Below are 18,988 nucleotides of genomic sequence, written 5' to 3' on the forward strand. Positions count from 1 at the left end.
ATCTTTGTTCTCAATACAAGCACTTTTGTAGTCATATATTTTGGTTCTACCACTCATTCAGAAAGCAGACTCATCATAAGAAGAACGAGAAAGAAACTTGCGTGTTGCTCTTTTGAATAAAAGTTATTTTAAATAAATAAATACACAGCAGCAAGTGAGTCATGTGATAATCAACATAGCAACCGCTACACACTCATTCTTTGTGTAATCAGATAATATTGTCAGCGCTATGAATTTTAAGTTTTTTTTCTACAAAAACATTATTATCATTTACAAACTCTTCAATTTTGTAATAAGCTTTTTTTATAAAAAAGTATTTTATACGACAATTGAATCTTTTTTTGGACGCACTCATTCTTTGTACAATCAGATAATATTGTCAGCGCTATGAATTATAAGTTTTTTAAAAACAAATAATAGCATAGGATGCAATTACACACGTTCCATTTTTAAAAATCGAATTAGGAATCGAAGCAAACGCTAATCCGTAAGCGAGAAGCGCGCGCATCGTTCCCTCTGACGTCACGGGTGACACAGTTTGGTGCGCTGGAGCGACCTGGTTACGGCGTGACGTCCCTTTTCTGAACAAGTGAATTCACAAGATATTTATCTCATGTGAAATTTATCTGAAGCTGGTTATCTCGATAAAATATTACGTTGATAGATGCGTACAATATCGTTTTTATATAAATAATATATGAATAATTTCATATTTTTTGTATACTATTGTAGTTAAAATGTATTAATATTTTGTATAATATGTTTATGTATATTACATAATTATGTTGGTTAAATAAAGAAAAAAGAATTTTTAGGGGTGGTCGCTCTTATCATTTAGGGTTATAAAAACAGATATTGGCTGATTCTCAGACCTAACCGATATGCACACAAAATTTTATAAAAATTGGTAGTGCCGTTTCGGTGGAGTTTGGTAACATAAAATGCGATACAAGTATTTTATATATTAAAATATATGTTAATGTTGTAGTGATATAATAAATAATTAAATTTAAATAAATATTTAATTGAAATTTCCTAATATATTTTTATATACGTATAAAATTCTCATGTTACAATGTTAGTTACCATACTCCTCCGAAACGGCTCTCCCGATTTTTATGAATTTTTATACACATATTCAGAGGTCTGAGAATCGGCTACTATCTATTTTCATACCCCTAAGTGATAAGTGAACCACCCCTAACATATTATTTCTAATTTTTGGTCAATTTTTTTAAATATATTTATAATGTGGCATTAAAAAATACATACAATCCAAAATTTTCACCCTTCTATCACCAACCCGTCTTTTTGAATAGCGATTTTAATTTAAATGGCAAAACAAGTTTTTGCGAAGTCAGCTAGTATAATATATAACTATATATACATATATGTATATATATATTATATATATAACATATATTATAGCACAGTAGGTAATATTGTAATATTAAATGTTTAAACCTTTACATTTAAACGCGTACGGCAGTATAGTAAGTAGGGCGTGATACTATGTTAACTCGATTTCAATACAACTAACATACCCACCTACCTATACGTACACTGCGTTTATTTCTGTCCGTCCGTACAGGAATACTAACGTGTTATTTTAGATTACACTATATAAATAGAGCTATTGTGCGAGTACCGTGTTTGACCTACATATATAGCTCATTGCCAAACATTATTTTAATGACCAATCAAAACAAATTATTGTTTTTGTAGTTTTTTCAACTATCAATGAGAGTATAGGAAGATTTTATAATAGCAATATTAAATGCACGTAGATGAGTTTAAAGAAACAACCAGTTTTAAGCACTTTTTTTACAGGAACGGCAAACAACTTAATGACATTTTTTAGGACTACTCTATGCTGTAGGCCTCAACTGGGCTTTACAGCCTCTCTATCTAATGGCAAATAACAAACATCCTCTTTATAAAAGAACACCATAAACGTGAAATATGTAGTACAACTCACGCCACGTTGCCATTATAGAGAACTAAGATGATATGCCTCCTAATTTGACTGACATATCTCACCCGCCAAACGAAACAAAGACTTTCTAATTACATGCTATTTTGAAACGACTAAAAACCAGCAATACTTAATCCATAAACATGCTATATCTAACTTATAGGTAGCTACATGATATTACGGGATATAAATAATATTTATTCTAAGAAACACTTTTGAATAGTCATATTTTTTATTCAACCACACATTCGGAAAGTAACTAATCACAACCAGAATGAGCAAGAAACTTGCGTGTAGCTCCTACTTACTTACTTACACAAATTGTTACACAATGTTCCTATTATTTAATTCAAAAATGTCAGATAGAATAGAATAGAAAATGCATTATTAAAATTAACCTAATTTAAGCACTTTTGAATAGTCACAGTTATCCTTGTTTTCAACTACTGCTCATACGGAAATCTGTCTCATCACAAGAAGAATGAACAAGAATCTTGCGTGTTGCTCTTTTAAATAATCATGTGTGAATACTCAACGGTACATACTCTATGATAGATTTTTTTTACTATTAAGTTCCTTAGGCAAAAAATAAATCCGTTTTAGTCATGAGTAGTCAATATATCTAGTAAACAAGAATTAATATAGACACAAAATATGCCAACGTATGACGTTGAACTCGGCACAGTGGCGTCCAGAGCAGCGGCTGCAAATAATATATACGGGTGTATTGTAGGAGAGTGCAGTTGCTGAATGAAAGTGCCCTTTGTTACTTTGTTGGCGTGGGAGCGTACATTCTAGGTTAATGGAAGAATAACTATGATCAGGAAGTACATAAGAAATTCATTTTGTCTACAATACTGTCCATGTAGTATTCAATACGATTATTCTCATTCATAGATATTCATAATTCATAGAGTACAAAATTCATAGAGTATCTAATTTTTTAAAATTAAGTAATAGGAATTAAGGCTACGATTTGTGTACTGTTAATTGTAAAAGTTATTATCAAATCGGGACAGGCCTAATCTAATGTAGGACAAGAAGTACATACTCGTAACAGGTTCATTTTGCCGTCTACAATTCTGTCCATTCATGTATGACGATTATTACTTAATTCATAGAGTACGAATTCATTCATAGAGTATATGACTTTTTAAATTAAGTAATAAGAACATTGTGCAAATATTGGTGTATTGGTAATCCTAAAAGTTGTTACCAAATCGATATTATATGTAATTTTCATTTAGGACAGGCCTGTACAATAGAAACATTGTATATCCCACAAAATTGTTATTGCAATAAACACTTTATTATTAAAAAAACATAGAGTACAATTTACAATGCAAAAATTCGGTTAACAATTACGAAATCGTACCGATTCCGACCGAGTCCTCTACAGCACCGTGTGCAATGCGCTGTGTTTTCGGAGTGAGGGGGGGGGGCACCATTGACGCGCGTCCCTCAATGGCATTGGAAGTGGGTCATCAGGGTGTGACGTCACTGCTGGCCTACATACAGCGGGCGTAGCCCCGGATGGTAGTTCAGCGGAGTTACATTATATAGGTACTGTTTGCAAGTGCAAGGCGGTTTATATTTAGAACGGGCGATACGGCGCCTCTTTGTATTATATTGTCTAAAATATTACATAGAGGCAAAATTAGACTATTTTATTTTCATATTTATACTTCATCTTAATCTTAGCTTTAATATATATATATATATAATATTATAAACGGGAAATTTTGTAAGTATGGACGTTTGTTACTCTTTCACGCAAAAACCACCGAACTGAATGTGATGAAACTTTCCTGTAATATAGCCTATGCATCAGAATAACATATAGGCTATATTTTTTATTGAAATTTAATGCCGAAAGATTGTGAGTATGGATGGATGTTTGTTACTTTCACGCAAAAACTACCGAACGGATTTTAATGAAATTTTGCAGTAATATAGGTTATACATCAGAATAGGACATAGGCTATAATTTAATAAGATATTATGTAAATTGGACGAACTATTATGACAAATGTTAAGTAAATGTGACGCAGACGATGTTGCGCGGGGCAGCTAGTATTTCATGTCACAATTGTAAGTAACCTATTAGTTTACGAGAACTTGGACTCATATAATAATAATAATCATCTCAGGACAATCTACACAACGCCATCTAGACCCAAGTTAAGCTAGCTAAAGCTTGTGTTATGGGGTACTAGATAACTGATACAAATACATAGATATTTTTTTCGTAAATAAATACATATTATAGAAACACTCAGACCGATACAAAGAATCATACTCATGAATACAAATGTTTGTGCTGTGCGAGAAATCGAACCCGCGACCACCGGAAGTAAGGCGATGTTCTAAACCGCTAGACCACCGAGGTTGTTGTACATACATATTATAAATAGAAATATATATTAACCACTTATTTATTTTTCGTTAATTTGTTGATTAGTTCCTACGAGTATGTTAGTAATAAAAAATAAAACAAAATGGAAACTAAATAAAAATGTAATTTTTGACGTATTACCTGTCCCACCCAGTGTCTTAGAATGGGACAGTCTACTTTACAAGCAATTGCCTTCAGGACACTGTTGGAACTCGCCCGCACTCTGCCTAATAGGGATGATATTCGCTTCTGCCGTATAGCACAGAAATCGTCTGTGCGCTCTTGCACAAACATATGTGACGCGCTGCAGAGGCGGGGTAGCATTTGTACATGTTCATTTAAATAGTCCAGTTAGTTGAATTAATATATTTGTAGGTATATAGATAGGTTTTCCTACATATGTGGGTTTACCCACACGTTTTATGGTATGCAAAATCTCTTTCTCAGAATTTATAAGGTAAATATAAACAGTACGGAAATAGATGCGTCACTATTATGTCGTTGTTATGGGCAGATTATAATAGAACAAAAGATACATATGAATTTAGTTTATATCCTCATATATGGGACGCCCACCGGGCACTTGATTCTCTACTTCATAGTTATTCGTATAGAGTTGTTTTTCGCTTGTACGGTAAGGAAAAACAGCTCTATGAAGTGTAGATTTTCAATTAAGAAAGTCCCAAGTGCAATATGGTTGCTACTTCTAGAATAAAATGTCTATGTACTTAACTGTAAAGTATCTAATTTAATTTAGAAGGCGTTATTTGAAATGTCAGTAAATGAGAATTTAACAATTCAAGACTACAAGTAAAAGTAAGCAAGGGAATAAATAAATAAAAGAATAACGCCATTAAAAGTAATTGAGATTAAGGATAACAAAGATAGAAAGAGAAAGAAAGATAAGATTATATGATATTTTTAATTAAAAAACATCTGAGAAGAGAAAGTAGTAAGAATCGGAGGAAATGAAATATTCATCAAAATCGGCGTGGTATTGACAAAGTTATCGTGTAATACGATACGTTTTCAGTTATTTTATTTATTTTACTATTTACTAGTATGTATGTCATTACTCGAACATGAATGTTATATAAAATAGTTACGTGAATTTCACTAATAAAATAATATTACTATTATTAGTAATAAAGAATTTAAACTATTGTTAACTTTTAACAATGTAATAGTATCCTAGTTTTATTTTAATTAATGTTATGGACAAAAATAGTCATTGTTACTTGAATACGTAACAAAATAAAATATTGTATTGTTATTTTGTAAATTGATGCCTCCATGTTGCAACAATTATTTGATTTTTGTTTTTTAATTATAATAAGTTCCGTTTCGTGTACTGTAGTTAATTTAGAGTCGAATATCTCTTCTAATTCATAAAACATTGCTTGCAGTTTCTCTATGATCTATGAACTGCGTTAAAATATCTATGGTGCAAGCGACTATAACAATAACATCATCCTATGAAAAGAACAGCACAATGCAAAGCGTCCGACATTCAAAATTACGCTATCTTGGCAAAAGAAAACGCTCCACTAAAGGCGCGAACAATAAAGTTAGCCGTTCCATAACACACATCACAACATCCTTATCATCTCTCTCGAGCCAACAATGCTGTTCCATTTTCAAGCGTGTCGGAACTACGGACGGGTATTGTCTATGGTATATTGTGAGCTGCGGCGTTTGTCTATTGTCGGCGGGCGACATGTTGTCGAGATAGTGTTGGGACGTCAACCAGTCAGAATAATGTGTTGCTGGAATTATTGTGCACTGTGTGTGTGGGTGTGCACTGTTCTGCACTGTCAGATCTTGTTTATTCATTTGCTTTATTTCAACAAAACAAAGATACAAGTTTAATACAAACAATAACAAAGAGTTTGTATTAAGAACAGACAGTGTTATGACGAGGCGATGGTCAATTGATCAATCGGTCTGGGTGTTTTATATGTGTACTAGCTGTGCCCGTGGTTTTACCCGCGTGAAATTTATAGCCTACATGCGATTCTGATGTATATATTACTGTAAGGGTTCATCAAAATACGTTCAATAGTTTTTGCGTGAAAGAGTAACAAACATCCTTCCATACTTACCAACTTTCGCGTTTGTAATATTATTAAGATTATGCATGTATTTACAAAAAAAAAACATCTAAGCATTTATATCATTGTTATAACATATAACACAAGCTCTGATTACGTACGTACGTATTGATTAAGTATTTGTTCTCCATAAAAAAGTTCAAAAACATTTTACTTTCTACAAAATAAATTAATACACGAATATATAACACATAATGTCGTGGCATTTTTGGCACATTTATTTATAACTAGTTCCCGCGACTTCGTCCGCGTGAAATTTAACTTTATTTTTCTAAAATAAAAGTAGCCTGAGTTACTCCTTATTACATCAGCTACCTGCCAAAAAAGTTCCGTCAAAATCGATCCAGCCATTTCAGAGATGAGCCGGAACAAACAGACCGACAAAAATTATAAATAATGTTATTTTGGTATATGTACCCTATATATATTCATATGCATGTAGTAAAAAACTGATATTTCAATATTACAAACAGACACTTCAATTTTATTTATATGTATAGATATATGATGAAAGTGGAAAATATAGTAATGAATAAGACAAGTTAAATTGAAATAATAATAAACCTATCAGTTATCTATATTTACATGTAACATTATATACTTAGGTAACAAATTACAATAATTTTACATTGTAAGTAATTAAAATATTTTATTGCCTCTTGGGGTACTACTAACTGCTTATTGTAATTTAAAAAACCACTTAACAAATGAAATCATCATGTATTATTGTATATGTATATATAGTATCTCAGGCGTCTATAGGCTACGGTAATCAGTTACCATCAGATGGGCCGTATGCTTATTTGTCATCATCATAGTATAAAAAAATGAGTCTATATTATATAACGTATAGATAGCTTTTTGTTTTAAGGAAAATAAACATAAACACTGGAATCATTGCACTGTTAATTCTTTAATAGTTATTAAAAAGTATTTTATTACAGAATGATATAGGCTACATATTATTTTAACACATACAAACACCAAGTTATGTGTTACACGAATTCAGGTGACGGCGGGTCAATAGTCAATAAATATATCATAAAGTTTATGCAAATATCAAGATTTGACATTTGATTTGTTGACCTCAGTGTTCTAGTGGTTTAATTCCGATAGTCAAGCATTTGCATTTATGAGTATGATTGTTTGTATTTGTCTGGGTGTTTTCTATGTATATTACGTATTTACCAAAAAATGTATATGTTTTTCTATGTATACATATATCAGTTGTGTAGTACCGATAACACAAGCTCTGCTTAGCTTGGGTCTAGATTATACTGTGTGAATTGTCCAGGTATATTAAAACTTTAAAAAAAAATGCGAAATTCTAAAATGAATATCTCCTATGTAATAATAAAAATGACGTTACTCTCTCTCTAAATACTACAAGACGACCTCGGTGGTCTAGCGGTGTAACACACCGCTTTACGACCGATGGTCGCGGGTTCGATTCCTCGCCCGGCACAAACATTTGTATTCATGATTATGATTGTTTGTATTGGTCTGGGTGTTTTCTATGTATAATATGTATGTATTTACAAAAAAAAAATCTATGTGTATGTATCAGTTATCTAGTACCCATAACACAAGCTTTAGCCAATTAACTTGGGTCTAGATGGCGCTGTGTGAATTGTCCTAAGATTACTATATTACTATTGTAGCTCTAATAAGTATCAAAATAATTTAAAAAAATGTAGCGTTGTAAATTGATTTACTCTCTCTAAGCGTTACAAGCTATTGTAGTATATGGAGACCTACGCAGCTACGCGGTTCACAGCTACGTCGCCGTCGATGCTACGTAGACCTCAGCGTGAGTGTAGACGAGAGGTCTTGCTTACTACGAGCTGTAGCTTGTGCTACGAACTGCTACGCGTAGATCGTCTGTTTTATTATGTAGTTTTATTCATAATACACAAATAATATTTTGTTTTGTGGTCTTTATTATATAATAATCAATGATTTTGTTTTGTATTTAATATTGTTTATAGATTTGATTTTTTTACATACAATGTATTCTACTTTTTGTAATCGATTTAAATTGTTTAAATATACCTCTCTTATTACATTGGTCGAAAATTTAAAATTAAATGTAGGTACTCTCATTATTATTATAATACACATTTAATTGTGAAAAGGTAGTAAAGTGAAAGACAAGTCCAGTTTGACATTTAGAATATTAGTGAACTAAAACTACTAACTAAAATTAGTAAATTTAACTTCGAATTATAGTTCGTTACAAAATTTAAGTCAAAAAAATTCAAATATATTGTATTTTATAAAGATAATTTAAGATTGATAATAATGTTTTTGTAGAAAATACTTAAATTTTACTGCGCTGACAATATTATTTGATTGCACTAAGAATGGGTGCGTAGCGGTTTCTATGTTGATTATCGCATGCCTCTTACTTGTTACTGTATGTTTATTTATTTAAAATAATATTTATCTCAAAGAGCAACACACAAGTTTCTTGGCCGTTTGTCTTATGATGAGTCTGCATTTCCAATGAGTGGTAGAATAAAAAATATGACTTTTCAGAAGTGCTTGAAGAATAGAAATATTCTTTATTCAAATTAACTCCATTTAGTTGAATAATTATTATTTCTATTTCTTATTCAACTGCTATACTTTTCACGATGTTATTAGGAAAATGTGTAGGTACTACTATATGTAGTAGATACTATGCATGTTAACGCAAAGTAGTATTGGGAAACAACAATTGATAATGACTCATGATTTTTGATCATTTTATCATCATAACTCTTAGTAATTGCTATGGAAGACATTTTTGTGACCATTCTGATGCTGTTGGCCCCAAAGATCTTTTTTTATCTAATGTTACTTGCTACAGCTGACCTTTATAACTTCACCGAACGACAGGGAGCGAGTGCAGATGGCACTTCATATCCGTGGAAAGACTTATAGATCGGCTGAGGGCCAGCTCGTGCCTGACGCATACGACTTTAGTCTGAGAACATCGCTAGGGGTTCGAACCTCAGCTCAAACGTAATTTTGATCCCCCTTTGAATTTGACAGCGGTTAGATCCATGAATAAGGATAATAATAGTGTTTAAAAATGATGATATCAGGCTGTTTTTGGTGATTTTGTGGTTATCCTGTATTTCTAATTACGTGAAATAGCTTATTTTTTAAACTAGTTATTTTTAAATGTGTGATATTTTTAGAACATATATTCAGCCCAGAATAGGCGTGATACTTATCTAATGCTCGTTTGAACTTATATATTTTTTATTTTAATATTGTGTTATTACCAACTACTAAACATGCACTATAACGTTTTGTTTTTTTTCTAGTAATAACTGGATTGTTGCCAATTCTTAGCCAAGTGCATTTATTTTTTTATACTATAGGTCCGAGAAAACAATTTGCGATACCGCTAAAAGAATGAAACCTATTGAAAATTACATAATAAATTTTAATTTTATTCATAAAGTCAACAACTTTATGAATCAAATTCTAATTATATAACTGAATATTTTTTATCTCACCAAAAAAGTTGTGATGTAAATTTCTTCTGGATGATTGATGAAATTAAAATGATTATTTGATGTTACAACGAGGACTACCGACAGTTAAAGAATTGCGTCTAACGATTTACTTCCGATAGTCACGGCTTCGATTCCTTGCGGCATAATCATTCATCAGTACTGTTGTTTGTAGCGGTCTTGGTGTTTTTCATGTATTTTATATATGTATTTACAAAATAAATATTTAAGTATTTATATGAATACTCATAACACAAGCTCTGCTTAGATGGGACTAGATCGATAATTTTCAATGGATTTCCTTTACTTTTACAGATTAATACCCATCGACCAACATTTTTTAAAACCTACATATATCTTATATGCTACAATGTTTTTCAACAATGTGAACAAGAAATCTTATCAGTTAAAACAGTATTTTCGAAGCAATTTTATTCTGTTCCGCCGGCTTCATACGGGTGCAATCATTGTAGTGTGCCATTCTAATCTCACTTTTTTAAACAAAATAGTTCCTATATTCCAAATTTGTTTCTAAAATATCTTATTAATATTATAAACGCGAAGTTTGTGAGTATGGATGAATGTTTGTTACTCTTTCACGCAAAAACTACCTGAACTGATTTTCATGAAGAATAACCTATAGGCTATAAATTTCATGCGGATGAAACCGCGGCCATAGCTATATAATTTCTATAGCAGCATGAATTTTTAAAGCCTGATATATATTCCTTTAGTTTATCCATTACAAACAAGAAATCAAGTTTTTCCGCTTTTACTAAAACATGTCATATTTCATACATTACTTACTACACGCCCCACCTTCGCACAGGTGTACATGTTTTATATATATAAACCTTCCTCTTGAATCATTCTATCTCTTTAAAAAAACCGCTTCAAAATCCGTTGCATAGTTTTAAAGATTTAAGCATACAGGGCTTATAGGGTCGGACAGACAGCGACAGCGACTTTATTTTATACTATGTAATGATGAGGAAAAATATTTGATGAGCTTGAATACAGTAAATAGTAAATACAGGGCAGAAAGGGGTTGTTAGTAATGTGGATTAATAATCTCATTGCTAGCAATGTACCGTGTCAGGTTGACTTCCATGCGGTATCCCTGGAAACCTTCGTTATAAATTCATGATGACTTTACCACGATGGACCAACTGACCTGACCTCATTTTCGTCTTATCATCCTCCACTGGTGCCCCGCCTGCGTAAACCGTTAGCGCAGTCAGGAGCACGATTCCATTATTATACATAAAAAAAAATAGTAAATAAGACACAGCCAACAAAAGCAGATATTTTAGGCTGTTATTAATGTTAGTCTTAATTATGGTTTATTGCAATGTTATTAAACTATAATTATCGCATCCAAAATCATAATGAACAATAACTATAGTTTGTGTTGATGACGTAGGTTAGAAATAAGAGATTACAGAGTAATTACTGATCGAGTAGGCTTATTTAACGTCTGTAACCAAGAAATCATCATCCGTCGTACTCGTGATCGGAAGTTGCTTAAGGGACTGTCTGTTCGGGTTAGACTATTTCCTTTTGACAAAACTGCAATAGCATATGCCGGTGGTCTCTCTATTCTCTTATCTTCTTAGAATTAAAAAATAATCTGTATTTTTGTAAAAATGTACCAGCTCTTTAGGATAAGTTTCTTGTCAGTTCTTCTTAGCTCGAAAGTACTCAGAACTGACGGTAGATCTGACATATCATAAGAGTCAGTAACAGACCTACATGAAAAAGTCATTTTGATTTTGAAATAAAATTAATCCTTTATGTGGATACAGATTAAAAATATTTCTTTTTATAACCTTTATTTATGGAATTCCTTTACATACACGTTATAATATGTATGGAGTATATGAGTATTTAAAGACGTTTGAGCCTTCCAAGAAAAGCTATTTCCTGTGACTTATTTTGAGAATATAATTTACTACGGTGTATTGGCTACATTAATGAAAAAAGGGTGTTACATATGGATGGTTATTAGGGCAGAGAAAGGTAGAAAAAGAGATGGATGGTCTGTGTGAAAGATGATATGGTAAGAAAGCGAGTAAATGACGAGATGACTGCGAACAGGGATGAATGGAAGAGAAAAATATATGAATGCCGACCACAAATGAAGGGGATAAGGAAGAAGCAGCTGATGATTGGCTACATTAATGAAACATGTTTCATTTCCAGGTGTCTGTTTTTGAAGAGAATAGAAAATTCTTTATTCAAATAAACTTAAGCACTTTTTATTCAAAAGTGCTTAAGTTTATTTGAATAAAGATAGCCATAGTTATTTTTTTCTAATCTATCGCTCATTCGGAAAGCTGTCTCATCACAAGAACGAGCAAGAAACTGGCGTAATGCTCTTTTTAATTATTTGTTGTAACTTTACATTTTTAAGTTGAAATATGTGAATGGTGTTGCGTAGTAAATTTTTCATGCGCATATAAATAATTTGATGGTATTGTCTAATGAATTATCTATTTTATTTTTAATTTACACCACGTTGCGTTGAAAACGTGTTAGAGTGAGTATTGCATCGCATTTCTGAATATTGACTGAATTATGAAACCGAAAGGTACAATAGTACTGGGACATTATGTTCGATAAACTTATTCCAAAATCGGTCTATTGTGTAATTTGTTACCACTTCATTAATTTTTAAGTTATGGCTAGTTCTCGTTGGTGCGCAAAAGCCCTATGCCTAGATACGCATCAACTTATGTAAGTATTGGGTGTAGGTAAACCATAAGAATGTTATCGATTAGTTATACCCCTGGGATACCATTGACGTTGATCAGTCACCGTATTGTAGATATTTAGATAAAAACTTGCAGGACCATAATAAAATGCGTAAAAACAAGATGTCTCCTGTTTGCCCGAAATCATAGACTGGGAAATGTGCGTTCTCAGTGCATCCACTCAAAACTTCGTCACTTACCGTCACATTGTCACATTTCTGGGATGTGGGGACACGTTCACGATATCTAGCTTACAGCTATGGGTACACGAGCGGGGGATGCACGCCGCGCCCCGCCCCGCCCCGCCCCGCGCGACCGCTACGAAAAAACCTCTTACAAAACAGATCGATCGATATGATCTAAAATGTTCACTCGGCTCGCCACCGTCGACTTTCAACTGATCTAGAGCCTCCCAGCATCGATCCGTACATCGCACCGTCACATGCCTTATCTCTACGTGGTGAACTACCGTCCACTGCTACGACGTTACACTCCATATGTACTTAGAATGCGGGTGGAATTCATCGAAAGACAGGTGTCCTTGCAGACTCGTGAACACACCGGGTTATAACCTGGCACGTGGACCGGCGAGGATCTAGATCTATCGGGAGACGAGGGTAGGAGGCGGTGGCGGTCCCGCGTGGCGGAAACGACGAAGGCGGTATCGATCAGGGCGGCGCGCGGCCGGACACGCCCGGAGCCGGTCGCCGGCCGCCGGACCCGGTTGCATAACGTGCTGGTCGTGCCGGCGGCGGACGCGCGGAGCCGGTATCGACGTGCGTGGGGCGCATGCGCGGCGCGTACCTTCGCAGCCGTAGCCCTGCCCGATGAGGCCCCACAGCAGATCGGAGCAGTGGTGGCAGTACGTGGGCTTGTGGAAGGTCTTCTTCGCGAAGGAGTGGGTGCGATGGGGCGCGGGCGCGGCCTGCGCCATGGCGGGCGCGCGGGCCGGGCCGGGCTGGCGCGCTACTCATGCCGCGGCGCCCAGGGGCGCGCCGCGCTCTCCGAGCGGCTGTCGCGGCCCACCATCGCGGCGCGTCTGCCGCCCGCGCCCCGGACCCAGCGCGCACGCGCCCCCGCCGCCCCGCCCCGCGCCCCGCACCCCGCCGCCGCGCATGCACACCCGCCCTCCGCGACAACGACAGACCTCGTGCCGGCGTTCAGCTTCCCCGGATCGATTCCCTCTCTTATCTTTGGAAACATTCGATCCCATATTTTGCTCAAATACAATATGAATGATGATTCGAAGTATCTATAAACTCAAATATCGTATTCATCACCAAGTATATTCGTACTATAACCATCCATTACTGGGCACGGTGCCAAGTGTTCTTCCATAACATGAGGAAATTAGCTTTCTGTATCTACTCTAGCCAGGCGGTTTGGTACATGATTTCTATTCGTGTTGTACTGTGCTTTGGTCGCTCTCGATATCCTGGAAAAGAACCGATGCTATTAGATTTTCCTTAGTGTCTCTACACAAAATCTATCCTTGTCCGTATTCTTGTACCTTCCTGTTTGTCGTGTTAGAGATATTATAAAATAATATAGCGAACATGAAATCAATCATTGAGCTAATTTGGATGAAATGAAATGGAAAGCGTTACAGATGAAAACATAGATAAATTGTATTCGAAGTAGTTGTACACTGGTGCCATCTATAGTAGTTTACATTGTAGAAGAAATAATACAAACACTCTTATATACTTTAAATATTGTTGCCTTATAAATAATTCTTCTACTTATTCTTGGAAGAGGAAGTCTTACTTAGTAAAAAGTAGTTTGGTAGTATTCTATTATATTTTTTTATAGGGGAGTTTAGACTATTGTCAAGCTTAACTTAAACTTTCCAAAGGAATATTTCGTTTACGCATGAGTGAGCTACAACCACATAGGATGTGTACTCTAAAAATTGTCTAGTTGTCTGTAATATTTTCCACGTTTTTATATCAGTCATATTATAAAGTGATGAAACTACATATACAGGTAGTAGTAGTATTTCGTTATTGAGTACGTTCGATTTTATACACTACTGTTTCATACTATTAAACTCCTCTACTATTGAAGCCCAGCTTCGCACGGGTGTATATGTGTGTGTTACACATATAAACCTTCCTCTTGAATCACTATCTACTGCTAAAAATACATTGAAATCCGTTTCGTAATTTAAAAGATCTAAGCGAACAGGTAACAAACTACTTAGTATGTAAAGTTAACATACACTGAGACAAGTATAGTGTTACATTAAAATTAGTTTGATTTTTTTTGCATGAAAGAGTAATAGACATCCATCCATACTCACAAAGTTTCGCGTTTATAATATTAATAAGATATCAACAACTAAAATTATCTTAAATGTCAAAAAAATTGATGATTCTACTATAAAATAATTTTTCTAATTACCAATTATAAAGTGTAGTTTTGAAAAGTTGCATTGCATTGCAATGCATTAGAGTAGTCCTAAAAAAAGTGGATATTTTATAATAAATAAAAAAAACATACGCCGTGACAAGTACATATCATACAGCGCGTGCGCGTTGCCGCCCACCAATCGAAAAAGCTCTTGTTTACAATTTTAAGAGGCGCAGCATCCTCGTAGCGGCGCGCGGCGGCCGCCGGCCCCGCCGGCCGACCGTCAGACGCCACGCATGTACGCTACACTCACTTCTTATTACATCCTTTTTTTTAAATTCTTAGATTTGTTTAGGGACTTTTATCATAATATGGACCCCCCTAATGTAGTCCAGTTCATTACTCCACTACTCCATTACCAAAGGATAACCGATAACTACTCTCCTCTCGCCTGAAAATCAGCTTAACAATTGCTTACCGACTACGGTCAATTTGTTTTTTTTATAAATGTCTAACAAGAACTGGAACCCCTCATCACATAACGACTTTTTAAATTTTTTTTTGCCTGGTTTGTTTTGAAGGTAGGGCATCCCCATATACATCTCTAGAGTCATTTTAAAAAATGATTTTGTCTATTCTAACAATATAGAGCTTTATTACTATGGTCATATATAGGGGCCCCATTATCAGGCCCCAGGGCCTCGAATAGATGAAAGACAGTCCTGATGCAGGGACTGGCATCAGGGCATCTTACTACTACAAAAACATTGTTATCACTCATATACTTTAGTTTTATAATAAGCGTTTTTACAAAGAAAATGTTTTATAAGACATTTGAATCGTTTTTCTGGCAATTGGGATGAGTAATTTTTTAAGCATGGTGGCTAAACATCTTATTCCGGGTAGAAAGCGATTGTTAATGATTACTAGCAAAGTAAGTTAAGTTGATATCTACCTGGAAAACTAGTGGTAAATTGCCATTTGCCAAGATGGGCTACCTGACGTGACTACATGCTCATTTTATTATTCTCAACTCCGATCGATCCCCCGTCCAATTCAAACGGGGATCGAAATTACGACGGCCCGAGCCGAGGTCCGAACCTCTAGCGGTGCCCTCTGAATAAAGTCGTATCCGTCAGGAGGGAGTTAGCCTTCAGCCACTTTATAAGTTCTTTTGTTAGGTTTGAAGTACCATCTGCACTCGCCGTCTATCGACTGTTGAAGCTGTAAAGGCCAACTGCGGCCAATATAGTAGTCGGCATTAGAGTAGTCCGAAAAAAAATCTGGCAAATTGGGGACAGGCTCTGGAAGTTTGTTGTAAAACCTTACGTAATTTCCATAAAACGAATTTCCAGAAAACTTTCGTCAAACGGCACTTAGGTAAAAAGGAAGGCCGTAATATTATCAAATACCTACATATACTTACCCTGACGCGTATGACGGAGGAAAGAACAGCTAAGCGCATCTTTTACTCATAACTTGATGAAGGCAAGCGGAAGCAGGGCGGACAAAACCTCAGGTACAAAAATGTGCTGAAGCGACACATGAAGCAGTGCGACATAAATCCTTCGCTGTGGGAGCAGCAGACGGCCGGACGGCTGTAGTGGATAGGGCTTGTTAAATCTAGCGTCAAAGGCTTTGAAAACCGATGGCTTCTTGAGCTGGATGCCAGACGCGACGAGCTGAAAACCCGACCACCTTCGGCTATCAGCTATAAATATGTGAACGATGTGCTTTCATGCCCGCAACGTGCGAGGATTTTTAGAAACAAAATTGGCTACATAAGTCACAGGCGAGCACATCAACGGCAAAACCGGAGTTGAAGACAGTCGCCGTAACCGAAATCGGTCGGGATTACATCATTACCCTGAAGGCTGACGATACAATATCAATTTATTTTATTTATATATAATATTTTAACTCGGCTAGCGTTACAGTGAAACTCTTGGGTTATTATGACAGTAATTTAACGATAAAAAACAAACATCAGACACGTAATCACAACGGTAGCCATTATAGTCTAGTATCTTTGAAACTCTTTTTTTCTCTAAACATTATAACGGTTTCAAGCGCGGGCGCGTCGTGACCTATGATTGGTCCGCGCGGCGCATGCGCGTTGGCTGATTTCGGAGGCATGTGCTTGGCGGTTATGGTTTAAATGTGGGCGGAATGATTGGCAATACAATATTTTAAAAAACTAAAATATTAAGCTAAGACGCTGATTTACTTGAACTCACTGTAGAAATGTAATATTATGTTATCTGTGCTGTAGCAGAACCGTTTTGTATACCGATTGAAATAAAACAAATGCTAATATCATGTTTTTTTTTATAAATATTGTTTTCTTAACGGAATAAAATGTCAGTTGTCGTGACTATAATAAAAAAGTTGATTGGGGGCGCCACTGCATTACGCTCCGGAATCAGCAGCGCCATCTTTTGCTCATGTACTTAGTGTATTTATAACACTAGTAGTAGAGAGTTCATTTCCCCTCCGATCGATCCCCCGTCCAATTCAAACGGGGATCGATATTACGACGGCCTGAGCCGAGGTTCGAACCCTCAGTGGTGCTTATCCTATTTTCTTAAAAGTTAAGGCATAACATAGACCAAGAAAAATATATCAAACATTAATAGCAGTGAGGGTGGACGCACTGCCTCTTCTGAGTTATAGACCGTTTTGTCTCGTTCATTACTTTTAAATTTTATTATTATATAAACAGCAATTGTATTAGTTTTTGTTAGACAAATAAAGATGATTATTGTTATTGTTATTATTTTATTATAAATGGGAATAATTTTATTGTGGGTATGAGTCGCACGATACGACTACTAAAAATCACTGCAAAATAAAGTAGAGCCATTGACTATCAAATGCTACGACACTCGTAGACTATCGTCTACAATCTTATCAGTACAAAATTTATATAATATAATAATGTGTACAATGTTTGTGAGGAGAAATAAATAAAATATTATTATTATATAAAACTTTTAAACATATTTAATGTAAAGTAATATCTCTTGCTTTCGGTGTGGCGCAATTTTGGCCTATATTTAATTCCTGTATGTATGTATTTATTCCTTTTTTTTTAATATATAAAAGTATTGTCAACTATCCATTTTGTGAACGCAACACTTGACACGCCCACACATTTCGCTGAGTATGTTTCAATAATAAAAATACACAAGACTACTGCCGTCATTAAAACAAAATTTTGGTTTGATATGATTTATTTATTTCTCCTCACAAACATGTATGGCAATAATACATGTAGTATTCTTCATAATAAAATGCTTAAATTTATAATTCATAATCGATTTGCTGTGAGGAGGTGATGTCTGAAAATTGGTATAGGTAATATCTATGGTTTCAGTATTTTTTTTGTCGGCCACTTTATATAACGAGCTTTTGGTTGTAAATCTGTTGAAATATGTAATAAAACTTAAAAATTTATAAATTGATACATATTTAAATATATTCAAAAAATATAAAAATTGTTTTATAGTTTTTGATTAGAGAATACAAAACTAAACTTTAAATATATCATATCGAAAGAGTTTCTCAATAAAATCGGGGTAATAGATGAGGGTAAGCGGCAATCGCAACAATACATGAGGATCACGTTATCACGTGATGCCTGTAGATATACCTCTTGCATTGCCTTACATTGCTAGCATGCACCATGTTAGGTTGTCCACACTGTCCTCTTTGGAAAACATCAACACAACTTCATCCATCCTCTATGGGTGCCCTCAGGCGGCGTACACCGTCCACGCAGGCCGATGCACCATTTGTTTTTCACCTATTAAAATACATACATTACATGATATTAGGCGGTAAAATAAAGATAAAAAAACATTCCCTAGGTACTACCTCTTACATTAGGATAAGTT

The 18,988-nt window shown here is 35.0% G+C and overlaps 1 protein-coding gene across 3 annotated transcripts in view; it reads right to left on the minus strand.

Moving 5' to 3' along the window:
• The window catches only part of LOC131848616 (diacylglycerol kinase theta), a 49,564-nt gene extending 35,875 nt beyond the window's left edge, over positions 1 to 13,689 (minus strand). For all 3 annotated transcript variants that reach the window (XM_059198536.1, XM_059198535.1, XM_059198537.1), the window contains exon 1: positions 13,545 to 13,689. In XM_059198536.1, the coding sequence (XP_059054519.1) occupies positions 13,545 to 13,674 (130 nt within the window). In that variant the 5' untranslated portion in view covers positions 13,675 to 13,689. The remainder of the gene's footprint in view (positions 1 to 13,544) is intronic.
• Positions 13,690 to 18,988: the final 5,299 nt, after the last annotated feature.

Source organism: Achroia grisella, unplaced genomic scaffold, assembly GCF_030625045.1.
Source record: "Achroia grisella isolate CSIRO2021 unplaced genomic scaffold, CSIRO_AGI_Agris_v1 utg567, whole genome shotgun sequence".
NCBI lineage: Eukaryota > Metazoa > Arthropoda > Insecta > Lepidoptera > Pyralidae > Achroia > Achroia grisella.